Source organism: Juglans regia, chromosome 1 (assembly GCF_001411555.2).
Source record: "Juglans regia cultivar Chandler chromosome 1, Walnut 2.0, whole genome shotgun sequence".
Classification (NCBI taxonomy): domain Eukaryota; kingdom Viridiplantae; phylum Streptophyta; class Magnoliopsida; order Fagales; family Juglandaceae; genus Juglans; species Juglans regia.
Window position 1 is genome coordinate 19,874,711 of NC_049901.1, and position 26,573 is coordinate 19,901,283.

The 26,573-nt window shown below is 35.0% G+C and overlaps 2 protein-coding genes across 2 annotated transcripts; both read left to right on the forward strand.

The window, feature by feature from the left end:
• The first annotated feature begins 13,674 nt into the window (after positions 1-13,674).
• Positions 13,675-14,462, forward strand: LOC108983604. The gene has a single exon (XM_018955306.2). The coding sequence runs from the start codon at positions 13,946-13,948 to the stop codon at positions 14,213-14,215; it is 270 nt and encodes an 89-aa protein (XP_018810851.1). The 5' UTR covers positions 13,675-13,945; the 3' UTR covers positions 14,216-14,462.
• A 9,260-nt stretch (positions 14,463-23,722) lies between these two features.
• LOC109018158 lies at positions 23,723-24,269 on the forward strand. Its single transcript, XM_019000339.2, has one exon. The coding sequence runs from the start codon at positions 23,878-23,880 to the stop codon at positions 24,148-24,150; it is 273 nt and encodes a 90-aa protein (XP_018855884.2). The 5' UTR covers positions 23,723-23,877; the 3' UTR covers positions 24,151-24,269.
• The last annotated feature ends 2,304 nt before the right edge of the window (positions 24,270-26,573 follow it).

Genomic DNA, 26,573 nt, shown 5'->3' on the forward strand with positions numbered 1-26,573 from the left:
CTTATCCCAAAGTGTCTCAAGCACTTGACTTTGATGTTCTTCAGGTTCAGCTTTGCCCTTGGAGTATATCAATGTCTAATCGATGAAAACAACCACAAACTTATCCAAGAAGCCATGGAGTACTCGATTTATCAAATATATGAGCATAGCTAGGGTGTTAATCAAATCAAAAGGCATGAACAAAAATTGATAATGACCATATTTGGTTCTGAAAGCTATCTTGGGCACATTCTTTGTCTTGATTTTCAATTAATGATACCTGTATTGGATGTTAATCCTAGAAAACACATGAACGCCCTAAAGCAAATCAAATAAATCTTCTATGTGGGATAATGTGAATTTATTCTTTATGGTGACTCGATTAAGTTCCCTATAATCAATGCACATTCTCATCGACCCATCTTTCTTCTTCACAAATAGAACTAGTAGAACTTCCCAAGGTGATACATTAGGCCTGATAAAACCTTTATCCAATAACTCTTGAAATTGCTCCTTGAGTTATGCTAGCTCAGATGGTGCCATTTTGTATGGGGCCATGGAAATAAGTGTCGTGCTTGGGACTAGCTTAATGGCAAACTCCACTTCTCACTCTGGTGGTAATTTAGGCAAATCTTCAAGGAATACTTCTGGGTACTCCCTCACAATATGGATGTCTTCTAACTTCAATTCTTCCTTCAACTGGCGTATCAACCACAAAGGTTAAAAATCCCTGACACCCAATTTACAGTAACTTCCTAACTTGAACAACATGTATTATTGGTGGAAAAGAATGCACTCGTGATTCAACAAATCAAAAGTCATCTTTCTTAGGAGGCTTGAACACTACCTCTATTTAAAATAATCAACACTGGCATAAATGAAAACTAGCCAGTCCATCCCCAATATCTCATAAAGCCAAACAACTGAAATACCAGTAGTTTAGTTGGCATCAACCTCCCTTCTATGGAGATTGGACACCCACAAAGAATCTAACTACATACCACCGAGTTCCCTGTTAGGATTAGTACTAATAAATTGTTACCCAATATTTCAGAATCTATAGTACAAAACTTAGAATAATATGTTGAAATGAAAAAATGAGTAGCCCTAGAGTTGAATAAAGCTGTAGCTTTCTTGGAGAAAAGAGAAAGAGCATTTGTAATTACGTCGTTGTTGTTCTCTACCTCTTCAGGTGTCAGTGCATAAACTCGAGCTGGCATTGTATTACATTAATGATTGTTAACTCGTGTTGTTCGATTAGTCCCTTGAGGTGGGTTGGTGTTTTTGCTACTATCCAGTTGTAATGGTCCATCTTAGATATAGTGATCTGAATTACCACATCAAAACCACAGTTAAACCTCCCTTCTGTATTCCCCAGAGTGTACTTGATTGCATGACTTGCATAGGTAATATGTTGATTGCCATGGGCTTGCCTCTGTCTTGAGTTAGTCCCTTCATTACTCTTCTTCCATGGTCCCTGGTCTTTGTCAGAATGGGGCCCTTGTGACTCCATCACTTGGGATAATGGATTGAATATTTCTAATCCCATTTGGTCCCTCTAGAGAAAAAATCCTAGTTTCATCCTTGCCAACGACTTTTCAAGTAATAATCACTCCAAATGCTTAGCAACTTACTATGATAAGATGACATTATAATCAGTTTAAATCTCAACAAACTTGTGTAAAGTCTCCTATTAACGCAATCCTCGTGAGCAACACATTCAATACAAAAAATTCAAAACTTAGAAATTTACTTTTAGCACCTCTGAACAAACAAATTTCTCCGCTTCACAAAAACTCTTGAAACACCGATGAGCTTATTACTTATATATAGATAATCTCAATCATATAAAGAGCATCAAAACATGATGGTGGTGGTTGTTAAACAATAAGATAACAAAAACTAAGGCTCAACCTCTTTGAATAAAGGTTTCTTTTAAGAAGGCAATTGGAGTTTTTTTTATAGCTTTTCAAACTCTCAAATCGTGTACGCAAGTGTTTAAAAAATTTTAGATATTGGTTTTATATGCTGCATTGGGACTCTAATTTCAATAAACTAGAAATATAATTGTCACATTCACTACAAGAGATTGGGATTTTTGAGACAAAACATTTTGTCTCCAAAACCCCAAATTTTGTCTCAAATTATTTTTGGAGACCAAAAAACGCAGTCTCTATTTTACCTTGGAAAGACTATCTCAAAAAGTTTTTGGAGACGGTCTCAAAAAATCATTTTTAAAGACAACATTGAGCGGAACTAGTTGAAACCGTTCGAACGGAATTTCTTTTTAGACAAACCAATTTCGTCTCAATAAATGGTTCGAATAGAATATTTCTCTGTTCGAACCAACACATCCATTCGAACAATATGAAATATTCATTCGAACTAATAGCCATATTGATCTTGTTCGAATGAACGGAGTGTTCAAACAGATTTTATGCGTTCAAACTAATAAATTTTTCCTTAGTCTTGTTGTTCGAACAGAAATTCTATTCGTTCGAGCAAAAATTTCATTTTTCCAAAATTATATCCGTTCAAATGGGGTTTTGCATATTAATGTTGTTCGAACAAATATTTTATTGTTCGAACGTCCGTAGTGAATGTATTTCTCGGTTGTCGTTCGAATGTGTTACTTTTTGTTCGAATGGGTCTGTTTTTGTTCGAATGGATTTATAAATGGTAAGTTACCGTTTGAACTGGTTATTTACCGTTTGAATGACATTAATCATACAGATCAGAATTTAATTAAAAATATCATACTAATATTGCACAAATTTTAATTCAAACATCAATAGCTCAAATGTTCTGGAACATCATAATATAAAGGCGATTAAAGAAAAAATAAATTTTAAGATTGTGGTGGGGGTATAGAGTTTTGGGACATTTTTTACTGGAACTGTTCAAACATTTTTTGGTTATTCAGCTCCAACCTCTTCTGTATGTTCTCTTCTAATGTTGCCACTAAATCCGTCACTTGATCTAATCGGGTTAGCAACTCTTTTTCCTTGGACTTCAATCGTTCTATCTCAAGTGTTGCTTCTTCCAATTCCTTAGTCTTATCGTTATTCGATCTGGCTTGAAAAGAGGATGATGATGTTGATGATGGTTTCACACAACGTCCTAGGCCCCTCAAATATCCAGAATGTGATCCAAGAACTTGAGAAATGATTTGAGCATCATTGACAAAAGATTCATCAGTCAGATCCGCAGCAATTTTCTTAAGAGATATCATCTTGTCCTACAAAAATAAAAACTGTAAAGTTATTATAAATATCAAAAATATTATTAGACAATGGAATTAAATAAATTTAAACTTACATAATTTGCCTCTGCTTCGGGAGTGGTCCAAACACCATTACTATTTTTATGTGCTTTAGCATATAATTGGGTCAGATCATACTCAATAGGACTTTCTTCTTCCTGTAAAAGGAAAATCTATATTATTTAATGAGGACGAGAATAACTTATCATTTTTTAGACAAATGATGAAAAAGTCAAGAACCCGCAAGATGGTGTATCATTAATTTTGATCTATTTGCTTGGTTTAAAGTACTCCATTGTTAAAAAAATTATGTTTATATGTTTATTGCATCTATCATATGCAATTTAAAAAAGATAACAACAAAAGTATCTGATAAGCAGGATCTTCAAACATATCACAAACATTCTCTCATTCGTTGGGTGGCATTGTTTGGAATGGATTTTGGCGCGCCTCTGTTGTAGTACTGACCTTTTTATAGTGTGGATGACATTAACCTTTATACCTACGGAATGCATGTGGCATCAATTCCTTAACAGTTAATCGATCCTCTCGTAGGCCAAAATTAAGTTCAAACTCGTCCTTTAAAAAATTATAAAAAATTAGTATAAATACAAAATAACTTAAAATTAACATGTTATATACTTAGTTACTTGGGATATAGCTTATTACCAAGCAATGATTTTTTATGTTGTCTTTCACATCTTGGGGAACTTTAGACCAGGAGGATGTAGCCATCAGTGCATACGTGCGAGTCAGCGTACCAATATAAGAAGCAAGCCAGGCTGCCGAATCTCTAGAACCACTAGTGTGATAATCAGGAATATCAACTTTAATTTTACCCACTTTCCTTACTTTCTCTATACAGACACCCTTCGTAGTACCTCTACCTCCGCACTGGCTTACAACATCTATATACACAGTAATTAAAGCATATATTTTAATTTAACTATTTTATTTTATAGATATATATTTCTTAAATTGAGCATAAAATGTGATATTTAATTTGATAAAATATCTTGTTCTAGATGTGGTGATGTTGGCCACTATTGATGGCAGGTGAACCACAAGGGGAGTCGATAATGGATGATGATGGCGCACGTGTTGCTTTGCGTTTATGAGGCATATATGTTTGAAATTGTAACAAATTATTATTCAAACAAACGTTACGGATATTTATAAGAATAATACTTACAAAAATATTTATTTGAAATTCATTCACTATCAGTTTTGCTGGATCAGTCGCCCTTATTCTCAGTAGGCACTTCAATTGATTCATCTTCTTTCGACATTTTACTCTCATTTACTTCGGGTTGAACATCCTCTCTACGCAATGGGACTATGTTATATTAGTTTAGATCAACAAATAAATTGATGCTAGATTCATTTTCTTGATATGCTTCTTGATTTGCTGGACTATCAACTTCTTCATGTGGTTCGTTTGCCTCTGGAATGTAATCATATACATTTCTTGGTGCAAACTTCTCCACTACCCGCCATGGGTTTACATACTCCGAATCATTTAAATAAAAAACTTGATTCGCTTGGCAAGCAAGAACTAAAGGATCGTCCTCACACCATGTGCGAGATGTATTGACACTCACAAAACTTTCATCGTTATGCACTCCAAACCTAAGATTTGAGACATCCCATCAATTACATTTAAACAACCAAATCATATATCCCCCCACGTACTTTAACGCTATGATATTTTCCACAATTTCGTAGAAGTCAATGTTATCATCCCATGGCTTCCTTCAACTACGACCCCACAATTTTGAGTTTTCCTATATCGTTCTCTATCAGCTGTGTCAAATCTATATCCACACACCAAACATCCTAAGTATTGGATGGCTTGTCTGGACAAACCACATGACAGAGCATACAGTTCTGGTGAGATTTCTTCTGAATTTTTAGTATATTTCAATACAACCTGAATCAATAAATATTATTATAATTATATCAATGTTAGATAGAAATCTGTGAAGTTTAGTGGTATGTAGTTTGTATTATTATAAGATGGGGGTTTACAGTAATACCGTATGTTCAAACCACGAGGCAAATTCCTCTTCGTGCGTCTTTTCTATGTCAGTTACACCATTTATGCGAAGTAATTGTATATGTTCGTTGCGCATGTTCATGTGAACTATTAATTTGTAACAACTAATACTATATTATTATACATGAACTTAAATTAGATACTATTTATTTAGAGGATCATCACTAACCTCAAGTAGTGATGCATCCTCCCACAGTCTTTCAAAGTTTCCATTTCCCTTAAATGATTGTATAGATGTTCCTTTTCCATCCTTCGTTCCACATATTCCTACACCCAAATCGGCTAACATCTTAATCATATCCTCTCTATTATCCTCACTGTCATTAAAATCATCAACATTAATGTCGTCCATGTCGATGCCATTACCCTCCTCCATTTGATTAGAGTGACTACTAAATCTAACTCTTTTAGGAAATGGTTTGCCATGTAAGACCCAAGGTGAGTAATTAGAATCGATTCGATTTATAAATAAATGATCATCTACTACCACCAAATTATAAGAAGTAAGATTTTTACACTTCTTGCATGGACATCATATAAATCCTCAACTATCAATACTCATACGAGCAAACTCTATAAAAAAAACTTAACCCATCGTGCATACTCCTTGTAGTCTCACCCAAGTCTATCTCCCAATAACATCCAACTATTTTCCCTCATATTTCCATTACTCATAGGCTGCTATAAAAAAAACTCATTTCAAGGGATAAACACTATCAAGAGTATATTCTAATATACTTGTTTAATTGCCATCTATTTTATAAGATAGTTGTCATATCTTATTCGAGAGACTATCATCTATACCACATGTATACTCAGTCCAAAACTCTATTGTCAGTAAAAATTTCAGCAGCATTTTCTTACAATTCTCCAAATATGCTAGTCACGATAGGTCGTCGACTCTATTCATGAGCCGAGAAACTTACAGATCACATACTCGAAGAATGTAACAAAATGCTAAACCAAAATTAAAATTGACTAACACAAGAGTTTAAACTGAATATATCTGCCATATAGATGATAGAGTCACAAACTATCCACTTTAGACAATTCAAGAGTTGTACCCAAACATTCTTTAAGAGAATATTTAGCCACAACTCTAGAACGGGTCTAAGGTTTAACTTCATGTAAAAATAACTCTAAATTCTAGCACCTAAATAGTAAACCAACCATCTTCTAAATCACAAATAGATTGCAAAATCACATTCCAAATCACAAATATCTTGCAAAATAACATTACAAATCACCAATATTTTAAGTATTAATAATTTTTATTATTTTGTAAGTATATATTTTAATCTAAGTATTAATAATTCTTATGTTTATTATATTTTAAGTATTAATAATTTTAATTAGAGTGCAAAATATGTTTTAATTATACATTATACTTTTTTAATTAAATATTTTATAAGTATAAATTTTAATTTAAGTATTTTTAATTCTTATGTTTATTATATTTTAAGTATTAATAATTTTAATTAGAGTGCAAAAGGTGTTTTGATTATACATTATAGTTTTTTAATTAAATATTTTTAAGTATATATTTTAATTTAAGTATTTCTAATTCTTATGTTTATTATATTTTAAGTATTAATAATTTTAATTAGAGTTTAAAATAAGTTCTATTAACGCTATTAGTCTTTTAAGTAAAATCTTTTAAGTTTAGTCTTTTAAGTATTAATAAATCTCATGTGAAATCATTTTTTAAGTATTAATTATAATTTAAATTTACTTTTTTTTAGCAATACCTTATAGATTTTTATAACTTATCTTTTAATTATTAATTCTAATTTAAGTATTAATGTCCATCTTATGTTTCTTATTTTTTAATTATACCTTATAGTTTTTAATAAATTATCTTTTAAGTATTAAATTTGAGTTTAAGTATTACAACATAGGAGTACACTCGTTCAAACACTTCAAGATCTGTTCGAATGGGATACACGTTCAAACGGGAAATCATTGAGTTCGAATGGTTGCAACCTAGATTCCAGACACGAAATAGAGACAAACAGCATCTTAGAGAACACATTCATGGAAAAAACACAAACTCATAATATTCATATTTCACAAACATTGTACAAACACAAATATATTTTCATATTTCCACATCCAAACGCAAATATATGTTCATATTTGTTCAAAAATACAAATATATTCCCACATCCAAACACAAATATATTTACATGTTTCTCACATTCAAACACAAATATATTCTTCTAACCTTAATATTTTGTTCAAAAACAGAAGAAAAAATAACTAATTTGAGTTTAAGAAACATAAATTTGAGTTTTTTAATAAAACAATCCCATGGAAATAGAATATTAAAGTAAAAGAACTTACCAATTTAAAGAAAAAGAGTTGATGTCCAACCCTCTCACGGTCGTTCTCTCTCATGCTCTCTGAATCTCAAGAAAAAATAAGCACAAATGTCTAGTACGTTTGTGCTTCTGGACGTCTTATTTTGTATTTTCTTGTTCGAACGTAATTTACTAATTGTTTAAATCCGAAACAGGGAAGCGGGAAACATTTCCCGCCTGGACCAATTCAACTCACACCCGTTCAAAGGTCCATTATAGACATTTGAACGGATAATTGAAAGTGTAATATGGCGCAAATTGATCCAATCACAACTTATCAATGGCGCCAACATATTATATACATTCGAACTCTGTAAATTTCCATTCGAATAGATAATTATACCTTCGAATATGGATAATAGGCAGTTCGAATGTACAATATATATATATATATATATCTAATTTTATTACTATATATATAAAAGTATAGGTATATAGAATATATATAAGTCTAAATATATAGTAGAAGATAAGGATATAGTAGTGTACAAAACTATATACTTATATAGTACACTCATATAAGTATTATAAGTATATTATATAAGAGTATATTATATAAGTATATTAAATATATATATATATAAGTGTAATATATCGTAGTATATAAGTAGATATAGTTTTATATCTAACTATAATATAAGTGAACAAATATATATAAGTGAACAATAGTATAACTATATAAGTATATTATCTATATAGTAGTATATATATATATATAACTATATATGTAAGTATAAGTATATGTATTGATCTTATACTTATAAGTATGTATTATATATAAGTATATTATATATTATAGTTGTATATCTAACTATAATATAAGTTGACAAATATATATAAGTATAACTATATAAGTATATTATAATTATAGTAGTATATAATTATACAGTTGTATGTTTGAAGTATAATATATTGTAGTATATAAGTATATATAAGTAGTATATAAGTATTAGCATAAATATAAGTATATAATAATTAAGTATAAGTTTTATATAAGTAGTATAAGTATTATATATAAGTAGTATAAGTATATATACTATATTATATAACAAATACAATAATAACCTACACAATATTTTTTCCGTGTTGGAACGGTATTCGTAAGCATTCGAACGGATAAAATGAATGCGTTCAAACATCATTACCAACCGTTCGAATGAAAAAAAATAAATATTAGGCATTGTGTCCAGACCCAGCGCCATTAGAATGCAAAATCCTTTCTCCCACTCTGTCGCTCCAGTGCCACGAGCTACCAAACACCGCCACTGAAGCCACTGTCCACCACCACTCTCCAACCCACAACAGGTCTGTCCTCTCCTAACCGTTTTTACCGATTAATTTCTCATAAAACATGTTTTAAATGGGTAAAAAATGGGGTTTTGAAAAAAATATCATTTCAATCACGTAGTCGATTGGAAATGGGGGACGGGATGACTCTATGGTCATCCCGGCCTTTCATTGTTGTTGTGGGAGGAAAACCGACGGTTCTAGACCGATTATTTACGGTTTTGGCAATGACTGAGTCAACTCAGCCATTGCCGATTTTGAACCAGAAATCGCTGTTCGAACGTGTTGTATACGTTCGAACGGCATAGAATTGGTTATCGTTTGAACCACAATTAGATGGTTCAAATGGAAATCGATGAGCATTCGAACGTATATTTATTACCAGTCGAACGTATTATAACATCGTTGGAACGTGTTGTTAAGCATTTTAACGGTACATTTTAATTTTAATTTTTTTTAGATATAATTACCTTGATCTAATTGTAATTATGATATTTTGTACTCGTTGTCCTTTATTTTATATCATCAATTTAGCATTATTCCAATGGCTTCTTGGGAAAATAAGCGAGTTGCGTCAGGGCAATCATCTAGTGAAGAAGTCCGAGACACAAGTGAAGATAGATGATTTTAGGGATCTTCTATGGGAGAGACATTGTCTCGCATCTGTCTTTCTCGATCGTGATTGGACATCGATCATTGATCAGAAGGACGAAGACACGGACGAGATAGTTTCATACATCAATATTGTATCTGAGTTCTATAGAGAACTTGATCGTGTCAATCAGGAGGATGAGGCATACACTTTCTCCGTCTAAGACATCTCAATACGATTTTCAGTTGATGCAGTTACTGATTTTCTAGGTATCCATCGACTGCCCACTGCATATCCTAACGTGGTGCCTAGAGATCAGTCTACACCTGTAGGCGATGGGGAGACCGCAGAGGAAGAGGATACTGTGATGCCTAATGAGATCGATGACCTTGCTAATCATGAGGTTCGTGAATTGGTTGTAGGTCCAAATGCTCCTTCCTCTGATGGGAGCAAGAACATCAAACATGTGGACTTATTTAGTTTTTTCAAGATCATGAACATTATAATAGCCAACAACATTGATCATCGACTGCACAAGACTAAGGTGAGCATGGACCGAGTACGATTTATGTTACAGGTCACTCGTGGGGTGCCTATCGACTTAGCGAGATATATATTCGTTGGGATTCAATCAGAAGCCACCTATATTACGACAGTTAGAGTTTTATTTTATTCAGTGCATTTGGTTACTCCTTTTGATATATATAATACTTGTACTTATAAAAAAAAATTATCATAGAAATATTGCCATTTGGAGTCATGCTCACATGATTCCTTTCAGCAAAAGGAGTTAGGCCAGATGAGTTTGAGCGTCTGGACTCGATTGGACCGATCAACTCAACAACCTTGTCTCATAGCACTGGACACTCCAGATTTCATATTTGTGCACCCACTACAGAGACGGTCGACACTCAGGGAGGTGCATAGGGCGTATTTGGTGAGGCATCTACACAGGGTGCATCACACAGTGCTACTTATGAGGAGATTGCAGATATTGTGCATGCAGAGATGCACGCACAGACATCAGAGATCATTAATGCAATCCGGGTCGCCCTTGCAGAGATTGAGTCGAAGCTCATGTCTCGAGTGACTGATATTAAGGCACGCATTGCTGGAGTCAAGGCATTGTTACACGATCTGGCCTAGTAGTACTTTATATCTTTTATTTGTATTAAATGTGCTTTTTTGTATGGATAATCTTGACTATTTTTATTTTGTATAATTAATTTAAATATTCAAATAGTTATACATTATATTCCTGCCATACATTATATTTTTTGGATGCAATTAATATATGGTTTTTAGTTTTAGTGTTTGCTAGCTTGTTTATTGTTAATTATGTTTGTTTTTGCATTTTACTTACCGTTCACAATAATATAAAAAATGACACTATAAGTAATATTTATTTAAAATAAAATAAATTACTAAAATATTTTTACATTAATTACATAAAATAAATTTATGAATTTGTAAATATTTTATGTTCCATTCGAACAAGGCTTAAAAAAATCTCCGCCAATTTTAACTTAATTTCCCACCAAATGTTCCGTTCGAATGCATAAATTTTGTGTTTGAACGAGCTTGCAACCTTCTCACCTATTTTTCCCACCAAATCATTCCTGTTGGAAATTTTCCTGCCCAGATTACCATTCGAACAAACTATAAACCATTTGAACAATAATTAATTCTAGGTTCGAAAGTATTTTTGACCATTCAAACGGTTTTGACATTTTGAGACGACCTAATTAGTCACAGAAGATCTGGTTCGAATGGATTTTTAGCCGTTCGAACGTTTTTACAAAGTCATCCATTTTTTGAGACGAAATCAATAATTACTTTTAGGGATGAAATTTCTTTCGTTCCTAAATAATTTCATCCCTAAAACTAAAATTTCTTGTAGTGATTGTTGTTCAAGCAAGAGTGCTAAAGATAAAATTGGAAAACTACCAAAACAGAAGGGTAAATTAGGAAAAAAAGAAGAAGATGAAAATCCCTGTTGCTTTTTCCATTCATGCTTTTAATAAAGAATAGATATATATATATATATATATATAATTTTTTCATAATTATTTACACATTCTTATTTTAAAGCATAAATGTTTTTCTAAAATAATTTATATAAATAATATCATTTTTTTAAAATACTCTTAATTTAAAATATAATTATATAAAAAGTTATAACAAAAAAGACTAGTGGATTACTACTCTTTTTGTTTATTACAATCCAACTCTCCTAGCATGAATTAGTTTTGAGAAATTCTATTCCTAGTCTAGCTTTTTTATCAAACACCACACGACTTCTGATATGGCAAACTCAGTCTAAGGGAAGTCCAGTACATTTGTGAATCTCGTTCCAGTGAATCACTCGTAGCCCTATCATCACTCTCCCCCTCTCCATGGCCACTTCCCATCGCCTCTGAGCAATAAGAAATCCCTCTTCCCCCTCCCGTCGATCCCTTTTCCCACGTGAACATAATCAGAAGCTCCCATTGGTCACCTTTTCCCATTGCACATAATCCCCCCTCCCATCGGTCCCAGTGAATCGCTCATAGCCCTAGCATCCACAGACCCTCAAAATATTACATTGGTTGTTTTACATTGCATGTATGGATGGGAAAAAAAAAGAGAGAAATTGATTTTGGGTGTCTCGCTTCTCTGTGTTGGGTGGGTGTAGTGAGCTTTTTTATTTTTATTTTTTTTTATAAAACAAAATGCATTCATTAATAACAAATATTACAACTTTGACCTGAAACATTCATTACAAGCTAGCTACAACATTAACGGCTCCCCAGTACACAACTGTGACTGACATGGTATAGTCCATGCTGCAAACCTCTCTCAAACCACCTGAGAGAGAGCACAACTCTGTCCAAGATAGAGTTAACAAACTCCATACTTTGTCTAAGACGGAGTATAGGACACACTATGGACAAAAGTCCAAGAAACGATGTGTTATTATTGTTTTTATTTTTCTAAAACAAAAGACGTAACATAAATTAAAGATACATGGAAAAAAATGAATTACATCTTAAAAAGATATAAATCCACATTTTCAACCTTGGTGGAAAAAATTACAAACAAAGTGACAATGATGGCACGTGAGAGCCACATGCCACCCTAGGAGTATGGAGTATGGCGGTCTGTTAGGTCTGAAGTAATCGATGCCTCTGGACCCAGAAAAGCAGCGCGTGGTGGTAAAAGAGCACCCTTAGTAGTGACACGTGGATTTCATGCACCCATTTTGGACCGTGCATGTGGGTCACGCGCAGCTCCATTCAGCGAAAAACTTTGCGAAGAATCTGTGCCTTGGGAAACCTTTGGGAGGGCACGTGGTGGTCGTCAAACGTCGGAGAGTAGTAGATGATCAGCCTTCCTCCATACTTAGCCCTGAAAAAATAATAAAAAAAGAAAATGAAAGAAGAAAACTAGAGTAGAGAGAGAGTAAAGATGAAGGAAAGAGGAGCGGGGCCAGGGGGGGAGGAGCCGAAGTTCCTCCCCCCTCTGCGCAGGTTCAGATTTGGTGGTGGTTTCTCAAGAGAATGAGGAGTATCTCTCCCTAAACTAAGGCGAGCTTGGTGCATTGAGCTTTTAAGCAAATGCGACATCAACCCCCCACAGGCAGACAAAATTTGTTGTTGGCTTTATTGTTTTCAAATGCACGTATTGTGTTCAAGCAAAAATGTTGTTGGCATATTAGATATTGTATCGAACGGATGTCTAGTAGCTAGCCAGGAAAACAACCCCTCACATGAAAACAAAATCTAGGGAGTAGCTTGAATATGGAGCGTAGACAATGAAGAATTATAAAACCATGGATTAGCTTGAATATAGAGAATACAATAAATACATGAAAACATAGAGAAAAAAAAAACCCTTGCAGCTTGAATATGGAGTGAGAGAAATTTAAAATCAACCTGGTCGTGATTTGGGGTATGTAGGGTAAGGTAAAACGCACGTGTTTAAAAAAAAAAAAAAAAAACATATCACAAGGGGGTGTGTGGTGAATGAGACTTGCGAGTAGATGAATAGCATGACTCACTAGTTTTATATTGCAAAATAGCGTGCGCATCACTAACTCAAGTGGACGTACGGGACCATTTTATCCTAAAGTGACAGAAATAAAGGGTTTGTCGTATCATGGGGAAAAAAAAACCATTGGCTCCCAGACCCCAAAACCTTGAACACTAGTGGTATTGCTGATCGATGGATTTTCCCAAACTTCGGCAGGCCTTTCCAAGTATCCGTCTTTCCATCTCTGTCCCTCTATAAAAGAAGCTCCTCCATATGTTTGCCACATCAATCACTTAATCCTTAATTCTTCGATCAGTTTTGATTAGTTGCTACACAGAATTTGCCATTCGTTTTTCTCTAATTTCAAGAGCAAATCAGAGTCTTGTGCAGAGTAGAAGATGAGTTCAACAAGCAGAGCAATTGTGGCAGCCAGCGTAGGAGTTGTGGAGGCCATGAAAGACCAGATGGGTATATGCAGGTGGAATTATTTTATAAGATCCGCTCAGCAAAGTACAAAGAACCATCTCCGCTCCTTATCTCAGGCAAAGAACCTCTCCTCTTCGACTTCTGCAGTGGTTTCAAGCAAAGTAAGAGATCAGGAGAAACTGAAGAAGTCGGAAGAGTCTTTGAGGACAGTCATGTACTTGAGCTCTTGGAGTCCCAATTGAGGCTTTGATCAGTGAGTTCTCTGAGAACGTCATTGCGGGAAGGAAGTCGGGCCTAAAGCATACAAACGGTACACTTTGTACATGGCACGGCAGTGAGAATGTCATTATGTCAGGCCGTGTTGGTCATGACTCAATTATATTTGTTAATGTAAATTAGGCGGTTCTTATATTCTTACGACAGAATTTAACTCAATTTTTTGTGTTTAATTCTTATGACAGAACAAAAAATCGCTATGCACTATTTTCATTAAATGTTGGTGAGATTTTCGATCGATCCAGACTATGAAACAGTTGTGTTCCTTCAAGTTTTAGATTGATAGATTCAAATGAAAAAAGAAAACGCAGTCAGAATTTGTGAGTTTGATAGATTGAAATGAAAAAATAAATAAAATGTGTGAATTAGATTTCGCTAGATCACCCTCCCAGGACAGGCGAGCGAGCTAAAATCCACCTACATGTGAATTGCTTTACAACTTCTCCTTCAAGTCTTTGGCCGGGGCGGTGAAAATTAAGCTACACTATATATAAAAGTTTTAGGGACGATTTTGGATAACAGATGGAGTGGCAGAAAGTGAGTATTGAGCAAAAGATTTTGACCGTACGTCAAAGATCTAGCTTCATTCGCCAACATATTAAAAAGGTTGAAGATTTTCTTGAGATAATACAGATCACCATCCTTGTTCTGATTGTAATGTGTTTGGACTTTTAGTGAGTTATAAGAACTAATGCTGGAATTCTAGAATTTAAGAGCTGTCGTTGACATAGGGCCTTTTTCATGAAGATGTTTGTCGTCTTGGATGTTTCTTGCTGGAAATTTATAAGCTGATCATCAGTTTTCTAACAAGATGATCATCATGACCTGATTAGAGGCATTGGTTTATTTGAAACAAGTCTAACATAACCATGTTTATTGATTTTTCCACCTAAAAGCAGTGTACCATCACTGTGATCTCTTGGATCAAGATTTACTAAAATTTTTATTCAAACTCAAGAATAAAAATTTAACAAAAATGTGTTTTGTGTAATTGAAAATCCTGAGAGAGTTTTGTTATCTTCCCAACTTTTTTTTCCTCTCTCCTCTCCCACGAGTAGAGGTTTGCTTTCCTGTCTATCGCAAGTTCATTTTTCTTTACTCCATGGCAGACAATTTGGAAGCATTGTACGGCAAGTTGTCCCTAACGTAGCAGGAGCAAGAAGTTATCTCGGTTGATGATGATATAGTCTAGGAAAACTTAGTGGGTGGTGAGAAATGCCTGATAGTGCAGCTGCTTACTACTAAACATTATAACAAAGAGGCTTTCAAGTAGTTCCTAAGGAAGATTTGGCGTCCAATCAGGGTTATGCGGTTGCAGGATTTGGGTTCTAAATTCTTTATTGCTGAGTTTGAGGATGTCTAAGATCAGAAGAGAATCTTCCTTGATGGCCCATGGTCTTTTGATAAGTAACTAATCTTACTGAAACAATTTGATGGTTTGCTTCAAACCCATCAGATTAATTTGATGGAAGTTCTCCTCTGGGTGCGTATTCATGATTTTCCACTTATGGCCCGAAGTAAGAAGATCGGTCGAAAAATTGGCAAATCACTGGGTGAGGTTTTGGAGGTGGATTTGTTGGATGGTGAGTGTGAATGGGCGGAATTCATGAAGGTGTAAATCTGTCTCGATGTTTCTAAACCTCTTTTATGGGGGAAGCAACTTAGCTTGGGGTTCAATGGGCCTTACTGGGTAAGGCTTTCATATCAATGCTTGCTGGAGTTCTGCTACATTTGTGAACAGATTGGGCATCTGTAGAAGGATTGTGAGCAGGTTGGCCAAATGGAAGCTATGGATGGGATATTGCCATATGGTCAATGGTTGCGGGATTTTGGTCTTGGAAGTCCTATGCCTGATCAGGTTGGTCGCCGACAGCCGTCTAAGGTGATCAATCTCGATGTTGAAGGTCAGAGTACGTACTCATAGTTGGTCTCAAACGGTTCTGCAATATCTCTAGATGTAGTTACTACTGTTACTAATGAACCATTAAATGCGGAGGTGGTGGAGAACCAATTACTAGTTGAGATAGCGCGGCTATTAAATGGGGGGGGGGGGGGGTTAATGGCATAAACATGGCTACAATGGTGGAAGGTGAAGCAGTTGATGAGGTGTTTGATGCTAGGCATGATTCTTGGGTTCAGGTGGAAGTCGTCATGCAGAAGGCTGCTGCAAGGGGAAGTAGTAAGAATGTGATGGGCTAGGATTATTGTCATTCTGAGATGGGTGGTTGCGACATGTGCCCATTACCTAACAACCAATTAGAAGGCCCAGCTCATACTTTCTAGAAAAATAAAGGGAAAGTGGTTAGGAATTCGTGATCTGAGGTTCCCGATTCACATGCCACACAGGCTAAACGACGCTCCATTACGAAATTGAAGGAGGTTCCGGTGAAAGAAGAGGAGGACCATTTCTAAGGATGTTCAAATTTGTATTTTTCATGAGGTACCAATTGTGTCATCGGCAGAGGCTGAATTCCAGCCAAGCTGACAACCATGAAAACTATCTGCTAGAATTCCGGTGGGCTCTGGAACCCACAGGGAATTCGAGCTCTTTGTGATTTAATCGTGAGAGAAGGGCCCAACCTGTTGTTTTTGCAGGAGATGATGCTTACAACGCGAGGTATGGAAGTTTGTAAATATAAATTAGGTTTTAGAAATTATTTTTTCTATTGATTTTGTGGGGCGTGGTGGGGGTTTGGGTTTGTTGTGGAGTTCTGACCTAGGTGTTGAGATTAAGTCCTTCTCGAGATATCATATAGACGCTCATATTAAAATGGAGGATTTAACGAAGTGGAGATTTATGGGTTTGTATGGGCACCCAGAAGCCTCGAGTAGAATTTCTACATGGAATCTCATTAGAACACTTAATTCTTTTGAGCAAATTCCTTGGTTGTTAAGGGGATATTTTAATGAAGTATTGCATTTACATGAAAAGCAAGGTGGGAGACCACGATCTGTAGCTTAGATTGGGGCTTTTAGAGATGTGTTAACAGATTGCAATTTGAGAAATTTGGGTTATAAAGGACCCAAGTTTACTTGGTGGAATGGGAAGGGTTTGCTAATATCTTTGAGCGTCTTGATAGGTATTTGGGAAATAATGTTTTTGTGTCAATTTTTTCCACAAGCTGTGATTAGACATGGGACTGTTGCATATTCAGATCATTTGCCAGTTTCGTTTGACTCCATATGTTATAGGGATGTGCAACAAAAAAAGAAACAATCTCACTTTAAGGCCATATGGATGGGAGAGGAGCAGTGTGAGGAAATTATTGAACAAGTTTGGGGCAATAGGGATAGTAGCCCTAGTATGGAAGGGATTCTTAGTCTCATTAAAGGATGTGGGGAAGAATTGATAGTATGGAACAAAGTCTCATTTGGACATGTCAGGAAAAACTTAATGAAGGTAGGAATCAGGTTGAGAAAATGCAGCTTATTGACTCTTGTAATCCAGATCCTGGTCGCCTTAGTCATGCTAGAACGGAAGTTCAATTGTGACTTGAAAGAGAAGAGGTAATGTGGCGACAAAGGTCTCGAGTCCAGTGGTTAAAAGTAGGGAACCAGAACACACAGTTTTTCCACTCTAAGGCATCTCTCTGGAAGAAAAGAAATTTAATAAGGGGTCTTAAGGATGAGAGGGGAATATGGCATGAGGGTGTACAGCATGATGAGTTGGTTGTTGATTTTTTCAAGAACCTATGCAGGATGACCAGGAGGTTGTTTTGAGCTTTGTTGACAAAAGGGTAACTGATGAAATGAATGTTGAACTCACCAAGCCCTTTGTAGCAGATGAAGTAAAGCTAGCCTTGAATCAAATGCAACCTAACAAGGCACTTGGGTCTGATGGCATGTACGCTTTGTTTTTCCAATCATACTGGCACATCGTGGGAGATTCCATTACAAGTGCAGTGTTGGATTCTCTTACTACAGGTAAGTTGCCCTCTCAACTAAATCATACACTTATAAGTTTAATTCCTAAGAAGAAAACTTGTTAGCTTGTTTCTGATTATCGCCCAACCAACCTGTGTAATGTGGTTTATAACCTTGTTTCTAAGGTCATTGTGAATAGAATGAAGGGTTTTTTACCTGCTATCATATCTGAGTCTCAGTGTACTTTTGTGGGGGAAAGACTGAAAAGTGACAATGTATTAACAGCTTATGAATTAGTGAATTATCTGAGAAATAAAAGGCATGAAAAGAAAGGGTATATGTCTCTTAAATTGGACATAAGTAAGGCATACGATAGAATTGAATGAGGCTTTTTAGAGAAAATCATGCTCAAATTGGCAACCAAATTTGTTAATCTCATTATGTAATGTATTAAAACTACCACTTTTTTAGTTTTAATTAATGGGAATGCTCATGGACCCATTTTACCTACAAGGGGCATTAGGTAAGGGGATCTGCTTTCCCCTTACAATTTTTCTCTTTGGCACTGAAGGTTTAATAGCCTTATTGAGAGATGCTAAAGTAAAGAGGAATTTGATAGGAGTGAAAGTTTGTAAAGGGGCTCCAATGGTAACACACCTCCTCTTTGCTGATGATAGCATACTTTTCGGTCGAGCTGATGTTGATACAACTAGATTTATTCAAGGTTTGTTAGATAAATATGAAATGGCTTCTGGGAAGAAGGTGAACAAAGGGAAAACAACCATGGTTTTTTCTAAAAATGTGGATTCTATTAATCAAAGAGAGTTGTTGCATTTATAGGGCGTCAATACTTTTCAACAGTATGACAAATATTTAGGGTTGCCAAATTTTGTTGGGAGATTTAACTCTCGAGCATTTGAAGGTATTAAGACAAGGGTGAGGACAAATTTGCAGAGTTGGAAAGAAAAACTACTTTCTCAATGGGCTAGAGAGATTCTTATAAAAGCAGTGGTTTTATCTATACCCACTTACTCAATGAGCTGGTTTAAATTACCTTTGACTTTGTGTCGGGAACTTGAAAGGTTGATGGTGAGGTTTTGGTGGCGTCAAATAAGTAATGAGAGGAAAATTCATTGGTTAAGTTGGAAGAAATTATGTGTGTCAAAATTTCGAGGTGGGATGGGATTTCAGGATTTACACATGTTTAATATGTCATTATTGGCTAAGTAAGGGTGGAGGTTGTTGCAAAATGAGAATCCACTGATGCAAAGAATATTTATGGCCAAATATTACCCTAACTGTACTTTTTTCGAAGCTTCTTTAGGCTCTAACCCTACTTGGAAGGGCATTTTTGAAGCAAGGAGATGGTTTTTGGAAGGGTGTAGGTGGCAAGTGAGAAATGGTGAAACAATCAAGATTTGGAAGGATCATTGGTTACCTGACCTTAGACTCTTACAACTTGTGTTGGATAGCAAAAATGGGCCAATTGTTGATGAAGAAATTACAGTGGACAATTGATGCTACTACTAAGACATGGAATGCATAGTTGGTTAGAGCTCTCTTTAATCCAAGTACAGCTGAGGAGATCCTAAAGATTCAATTGTCAGCAACTCAGTGTATGGATAGGTTGATTTGGGATAAGGAAGCAAATGCCAAGTTCTCTGTCAAGAGTGCTTATAACCTGATTCAAAATTTAATGGCTAGCTGTGATGGGGAAACATCTTTGCAGATGCAAGATAGAACTCTTTGGAGGAGAAATTGGCACATGAAAGTTCCCATGAAGATTAAAACTTTTGCCTGGAAGGCTTGCAAGGATATCTGGCCAACTCTCACAAATCTCAGGAGGAAAAAGATTGATGTGGAGGCTCAATGTAGTTTCTGTCAGGATCACGAGGAAGATATTAGCCATGCTATGTTAGCTTGTTCTACGAATCATATTTTATGGTAGAAATTCCTCCCAATGTTACAAAATTTTCATTCAACTTTGAGTTTTATTGAAACTATGAGAATGGTTATGATGCAAGGTAGTGAAGCTGAGTTAACTATGTTTTTTATTCTATGTTGGAGCTTATGGTACAGGCGAAATCAGTTGCAGTTGGAAAACAATTTGATATAACCTGTTCAAACAGCTGAACATGCTTTATCACTCTACAAAACTTTCAATGATGTGCGAGCAACAACAGTAAGGGATTTGCATAAGCTATCTAAGTTGCAAGCTCCCCCAGATGGTTTTCCCAAAGTAAATGTAGATGGACCAGTTTTTGTTAATCTGAGAAAAGCTAGAGTTGGGATTGTCCTGCGAGATATAAGTGGAGGAATTGTGATGGCTGCAAGCAAGAATGAATTAGAAGTGGATGAGGCAACCACAATTGAATCCATTGTTGTTTTGAGAGGGCTACAGCTATACCTCCCACTTGGCATTTCGAAATTGATCATTGAAAATGAATGTACTAACGTGGTTCAGGAGTTGCAATCCACAGAAGATTCTTATGCAAGTGCTGGTAATTTGATCAATGAAGCCAAGAATCTAATGATGCGTTTCCAAGAAGTCCAAGTTCAACATGTTAACAGGATGGGGAATAGAGTAGCTCATTCTTTAGCTAGACATGCTTGGAACGTTGTTGATATCAATGTATGGTGGGAGCAAGTCCCTTCTTTTGTTCATCATGCTTTATGGTTTGATAACAATTGATGTATTGATGTTTTCAATTGAATGAAGTTCTCTTTATCAAAAAACAAAAAATTGGCAAATGTGTTTGAATGGTGCAGAAGCTTTCCATTAGGTAGCTTGACAAATCATGTGTTAAGTACAGAATGAGCAGAGGTGAACAAAGATACTGAATATATATACCATGTGATCTATCGTACCAGTATCAATTATCTAATCATTAGAAGAAAACGTAGAAGGATTGATTTTCTTGGAAGTGTTTATGAAGAATAGTGGAAGAAAAATCACCTGAGAGATGTTCAAAAGATTAAGAAGAAACAACATTCGCTGCTTGTTGTGGACAAGCTAGCAATCAAGTTTGAGTCAAGAACGGCTAGAAATCAATATTGTCATTGTGGAAAATATTACTGTTGAGACCCTTTTTATATAAGAGAATATCTAAAATAAATATGTTATATATTCTTTGCTTAAAAATATAAAATCAAATAATCACTTGTATATGTTAAAATAAATTACAAAATATATTAGATTTTATTTTTAACAACTTATGAACCAAACTCTCAATTGATTAAGAGTATTCTAGATCATGAGAAAAACATGATCAAACTCATATCAAGAATTTTATTCCTTTTAATTGATGTGAAGTAAGAACAATTGATCATTTAATACACAAATAATTAGCGAAAAAATTACATTTCATAAGTAATATTACTAATCTTCAATAAGGTTTCATCCACAACTTTAGTTAAAATTTTAGGTAGCCATATTTATGAAAATAAACTTCAAAATATGAACGTAAACAAGCATTAAAATTAGGTGTGTAATCGGTAATTTGGCTCGTTCATGATTTGGACATTTTTTGAAATCGAGCTGGTCTAAATCGATTTTGGATCCGATAATTGATACAGACCAATTCATCTAAGAAATCGGAACTTTCGATTTTCTTCAGTTTTGGTCCAGTTTGATTCAATTTACAAGTGTAATTCGGTTTTGGACTTTTTTGTTGGGGTAGTTGGTTTTTCTAAATCAAATGAAAACAAATTTTATCTCAAATATCATAGAGCCCAAAATATTATTTTCAAAAACATCATGCATATAACTAATTAACCAAATAAATAAAATCTAAAAAAATGCACGAACAATAGCAAATACAACCGCCAAAATAAAAGGTCCAACTCCAAAGTATATAAAAAGAGTTATAGGATATCTTATTACCAACTACTTAACTTAAAAGAAATTACAATTCCATATTATATATATATATATATATATATATATATATAATGTACTCTTATACTTATACCCTATTATATATGTAAGTATGTAACTTAATATATAAGTATAACTAATAACTGTGAGCGCCTTGTATTGTATATATATGTACAGAGGAATGTACTATACAGATTATAGAGTAGCGTTACAATTTGAAAAATATACTAAGAGGATTCAATGCTTGATTGTGTAGTTTCCATTCTTGTGCTCGCAGTCGATGGTGTGTAGTTTCCATTCTTGTGCTCGTAGTCGTTGGGTGTGTAGTTTCCATTCTGGGTCCTTTGACTGGTTGGGTGGTTTCCTTATGTGTAATTGTAGCCATTTCCATCGGGCCTGATTCTTGGCTGACTTGGTTCAGTTACTTGGCCCAGATAGAAGGCGAAGTACACGAAGAGCACGCTCAGTGGTACAAGCAGGATAGCCCGCTAGCATTGTCTCTTTTTTTACCGTATATAATCATCACCAATACAATTGCATGTATTTGAGTAATACTATATGTAATTATAGAGTATAGAGTATGTAAGTACTGTATAATCACTTTAAATAAAAGTGAATAAATATAGAATTCACATGAAAAAATATTAATTTTTTAATAGGAGACTCCACTCTTTTCCAAAGCGACTATATGACGCTTGCGCACTCTACGATTGTACGTAGCATTGCTAATAATTTAAATATATATTCAGCTCAACTATCACCAATTGGTAATGAACAAGACTGATCTTCAAATACGTACACTACAAGAAAAATGAACATTTGTGACGGATTATTTACGACGAGAATGATTATTTGTGAAGAAAATAGATTCATTTTATTAGGAAATAATCATTTTCGCAAAAAATAACTGGCCACAAATAAAAACGATGTTGGCATTGGCTTTATCAAAGTCATCTCCAAAATTTGATGAAAGGTACATGTTTTCTATAAATCCAATGTCTCCCTAGCTATAACTCCACATTAGATTAGCCATTAGATTAGTCAAAATAATAATATAATTTTAATTTTAATTTATTTTTACAATTACACTAACCTTATGTTAATTAATAATTTAATTTGATATTTAAATTATTATTTCCTAATTAATTTTTTTTATCAATCTAATTAATCTTAATTAATACTTAAACCATAGTGACATTAATCGAAAAGTTGGGGATGTGATTATGTAATTATAAAATAATAGAAATAGATCATAAATAATGTGTCTTCAAATATGAAGATGAAAATAAATACATTGTGATTCAAAGTTAAAGTTTTGATTATTTACCGAATTTATCCACAAACCATTCAAATTTTAAAGATTGTTCCATTTTAAAGATTCCATTTTAAAGATGCCGATAGCTGTGCTCTAAGCAGTTTTCTTGTAAGGTGTAATTCTCTGATCGGCTTCAACCTTGAATAAAACCAAAGTAGCTGTTCTTTATTCCTACCCAAACCTGTCGGCATGATTTGGATTTTATATACTGGAAACAGCGTGCGGGTTATTAACTTTAGTGGACAAAAGACTGAAAGTGACAGAAATTACGGATTTCTCGTATCAGGGACGGGAAGAAAACAAAATCATTGGCTGATCCGGACCCAGACCCCAAAACCACCAGCAAATTACTGGTCTTGTTGACGGTTTTTCCAAAACTTCAGCTCCTTTTCAAGTTTCTGGCTTTCCATCCCTCTCTCCCTATATATAAAAGAGCCCCTCCATTTGATTTTCTATATCAAGCACACATCCTTCTCGGATCAATTGTATTCTCTAGTACACAAAGTTTGCAATTCCTTTTTCTCTAATTTCAAGAGCAAATCAGTCTAATTGTGAAGAGTAACACGAAGAAGATGAGTTCAACAAGCAGAGCTATTGTAGCAGCCAGCGTAGGAGTCGTGGAGGCCATGAAAGACCAGATGGGCATCTGCAGATGGAATTATATTATAAGATCTGCGCAGCAAAATACAAAGAACCATCTCCGGTCGTTATCTCAGGCAAAGAACCTCTCCTCTTCAACTTCTGCAGTGGTTTCAAGCAAAGTAAGAGATCATCAGGAGAAAATGAAGAAGTCAGAAGAGTCTTTGAGGACAGTCATGTACTTGAGCTGTTGGGGTCCCAATTGAGGCTTTGAGGTCTGCTGAAGAATGCGAGCGCGAGCCACTGAGTAGTTCCCGGAGAACGTCGTTGCCTGAAGGCAAATATCAGTCCGAGCTTGCCATAGCGGAAATTTTAGACTTGAACATAGGCATTTGGTTGATGCAAAATTATTAATAGCAAGGAAACGTCTTTTTACAAACGAGTTGCGCATTAAACCGAATGCCAATTCTATATGTAAGGTATTTGTTTAATAAAACGAGACGAGTTGAAACGAAAATTATTTTTGTGATATAGAAGGCTTTTGTTTTTTCTAATTTCTTATTTAATTTTAATAAAAAAAAATTATATCAACATGGATGTGTCAAACTGCTTGCATACCTGCAAGGCTCTTAATGTAAATTTTGAACTGTTGTACGTAATGGGCAAATGTTCCATTATATCAATCCTGCAGTAATTTTTTTTTTTATGAAACTATGAAATTTTCATAGATGAAAGTTCCCATAACAAAGATAGTATACAGTGAGAGGATCATCAATGTCTACAAAACATTCAGACAGTCCTGAAACATTCTTGCCTAACATATGTGCAATTACATTTGCTTCTCTTGGAATGTGTTTGATGAAGCTGCTTTCAAAACAAAGAAGCTTGGTCTTTATATATGTTATCAGCATCCCAATAGAACTCAAATTTTTCATATGTCCTTGAATAGCCTGCACAACTTTCTTTAAATATTCCTCCAAAATAATTTTCTAAGTCCCAACTCAATATCAAAGATAGTAGCTTGAAGAGCAGCATAGGTCTCTGCTAGTAAAGGATCAGGGAGTAAATCTTGTCTCTTCCTCATTGTTGCCAAAATACTACCTTCATTGTCATGCACCACTATGTCAATTCCTATCTTGCAATTAACCCTATCCACTGATGCATTCTAGTTAATTTTGGCAAACTCAAAAGGGGGATGCACCCAATATGCAGTCCTACCAATGGAGTTCGAAAGTCGACTGGTTTCCCCTTCCTGAGATGCTCTAAATTCCTGTAGAAACTAAGAGGCTTGTTTCACTAAAAGATTAGGATAAGTGCAAGTGTTTCTGAAAATAAAATCATTCCTTCTCTTTCAAAGCTTCCATAACACCATTGACAGTTCCTCCATCTCCACTTTGTTTAACTTCAAGAACATGATTTTCAGAAGATCTTGAAAACTATTGAATGAACCCATGCTTTTTTGGATTTTCATAGAGCATTGTTCCCATACATCTCTTGCTGATATGCAGTTCCATAAAGAGTGTTCAATAGATTCTGGTTCCTGCAAATGTAAGGGACAAAGAGGGTCTACCATTATTTTCTTTTTACAAAAATTGAGTTTGATAGGCAATATGTTAAGAGAAACTCTCCACATAAAGGCTTTTGTTGCTGGAGGGAGTGACAATTTCCAGAGTTTGGTCCATTCTTTTGCATTTTGGTTTCCTTGTGAGGTTTGGCCTTCTTGTCTTCTCTGTAATTCACCTTGCAGATGATATGCACTCTTTACATTGAATTTTCCATTTGCTATACATCTCCACATTAATAAGTCCGGCCTGTTTGTGTGACTGATAGGTAGGTTGACTGATGAGAATTGCTTCTTCTTTGGTAAAGATTTCATGGACTAAATTTAGATTCCAGTCCATATTGTCTGAATTGATTAGCTCCTAAACCTTAGCATCTGCATCCAAAATGTTTATTGGACTTTGTACTGTGAAAGTAGTTGGTCGAGGTAGCCATTTGTCAGACCAAATTCTGATTGTTTTGTCATTTCCAATTCTTCAAATGGTCCCTTCTTTAAGCAAAGGTCTAGCTGAAATTAGGCTTCTCCATATAAAAGATGGACAACTACCCAGTTTGGCTTGTAAGAAGTCATTGTTTGGAAAATATTTCATCTTGAGAACCTGGTGCACAAGTGAGGTTGGGGATTGGAGAATTTTCCAACCTTGCTTTGCAAGCATAGCAAAATTAAAGTTTTCAAAGTCTCTAAACCCCAACCCCCCTATGTTTTTTGATTTCTCCATTTATTCCAATTTAGCCAGTGCACTTTTCTTTCCTCTCCTACCTGTCCCCACCAGTAGCTCTTCAGTAATCTGTTTAATTCCTGCAACAGTCCTGTAGGAAGCTTGAAAACTCTCATACTATAAGTGGGGATGGCCTGTATTACTGACTTTAGGAGTATTTCTTTCTCAGCTTGAGATAGTAGCAGTTTCATTTTCCAGTTGCTAAGTTTTCCCCTCACTCTATCTAGAATTCCTTTGAAAGCCTTATTTCTGGACCTTCCTATTAAAGCAGGCAAACCTAAATACTTCTCATAGGAATCGGTGGTTCTAACACCTGCAATGGTAGTGATGATGTCTTTGGTCTCTTGCTTCTTGTTTTTGCTAAAGAAAATGGAAGTCTTTTCTTTGTTTAGCCTCTGACCTGAAGCTTG

Bases quoted from the DNA above. Each gene is read 5' to 3' on its own strand.
- LOC108983604 (XM_018955306.2), top strand. From the start codon at position 13,946: ATGAGTTCAACAAGCAGAGCAATTGTGGCAGCCAGCGTAGGAGTTGTG.
- LOC109018158 (XM_019000339.2), top strand. From the start codon at position 23,878: ATGAGTTCAACAAGCAGAGCTATTGTAGCAGCCAGCGTAGGAGTCGTG.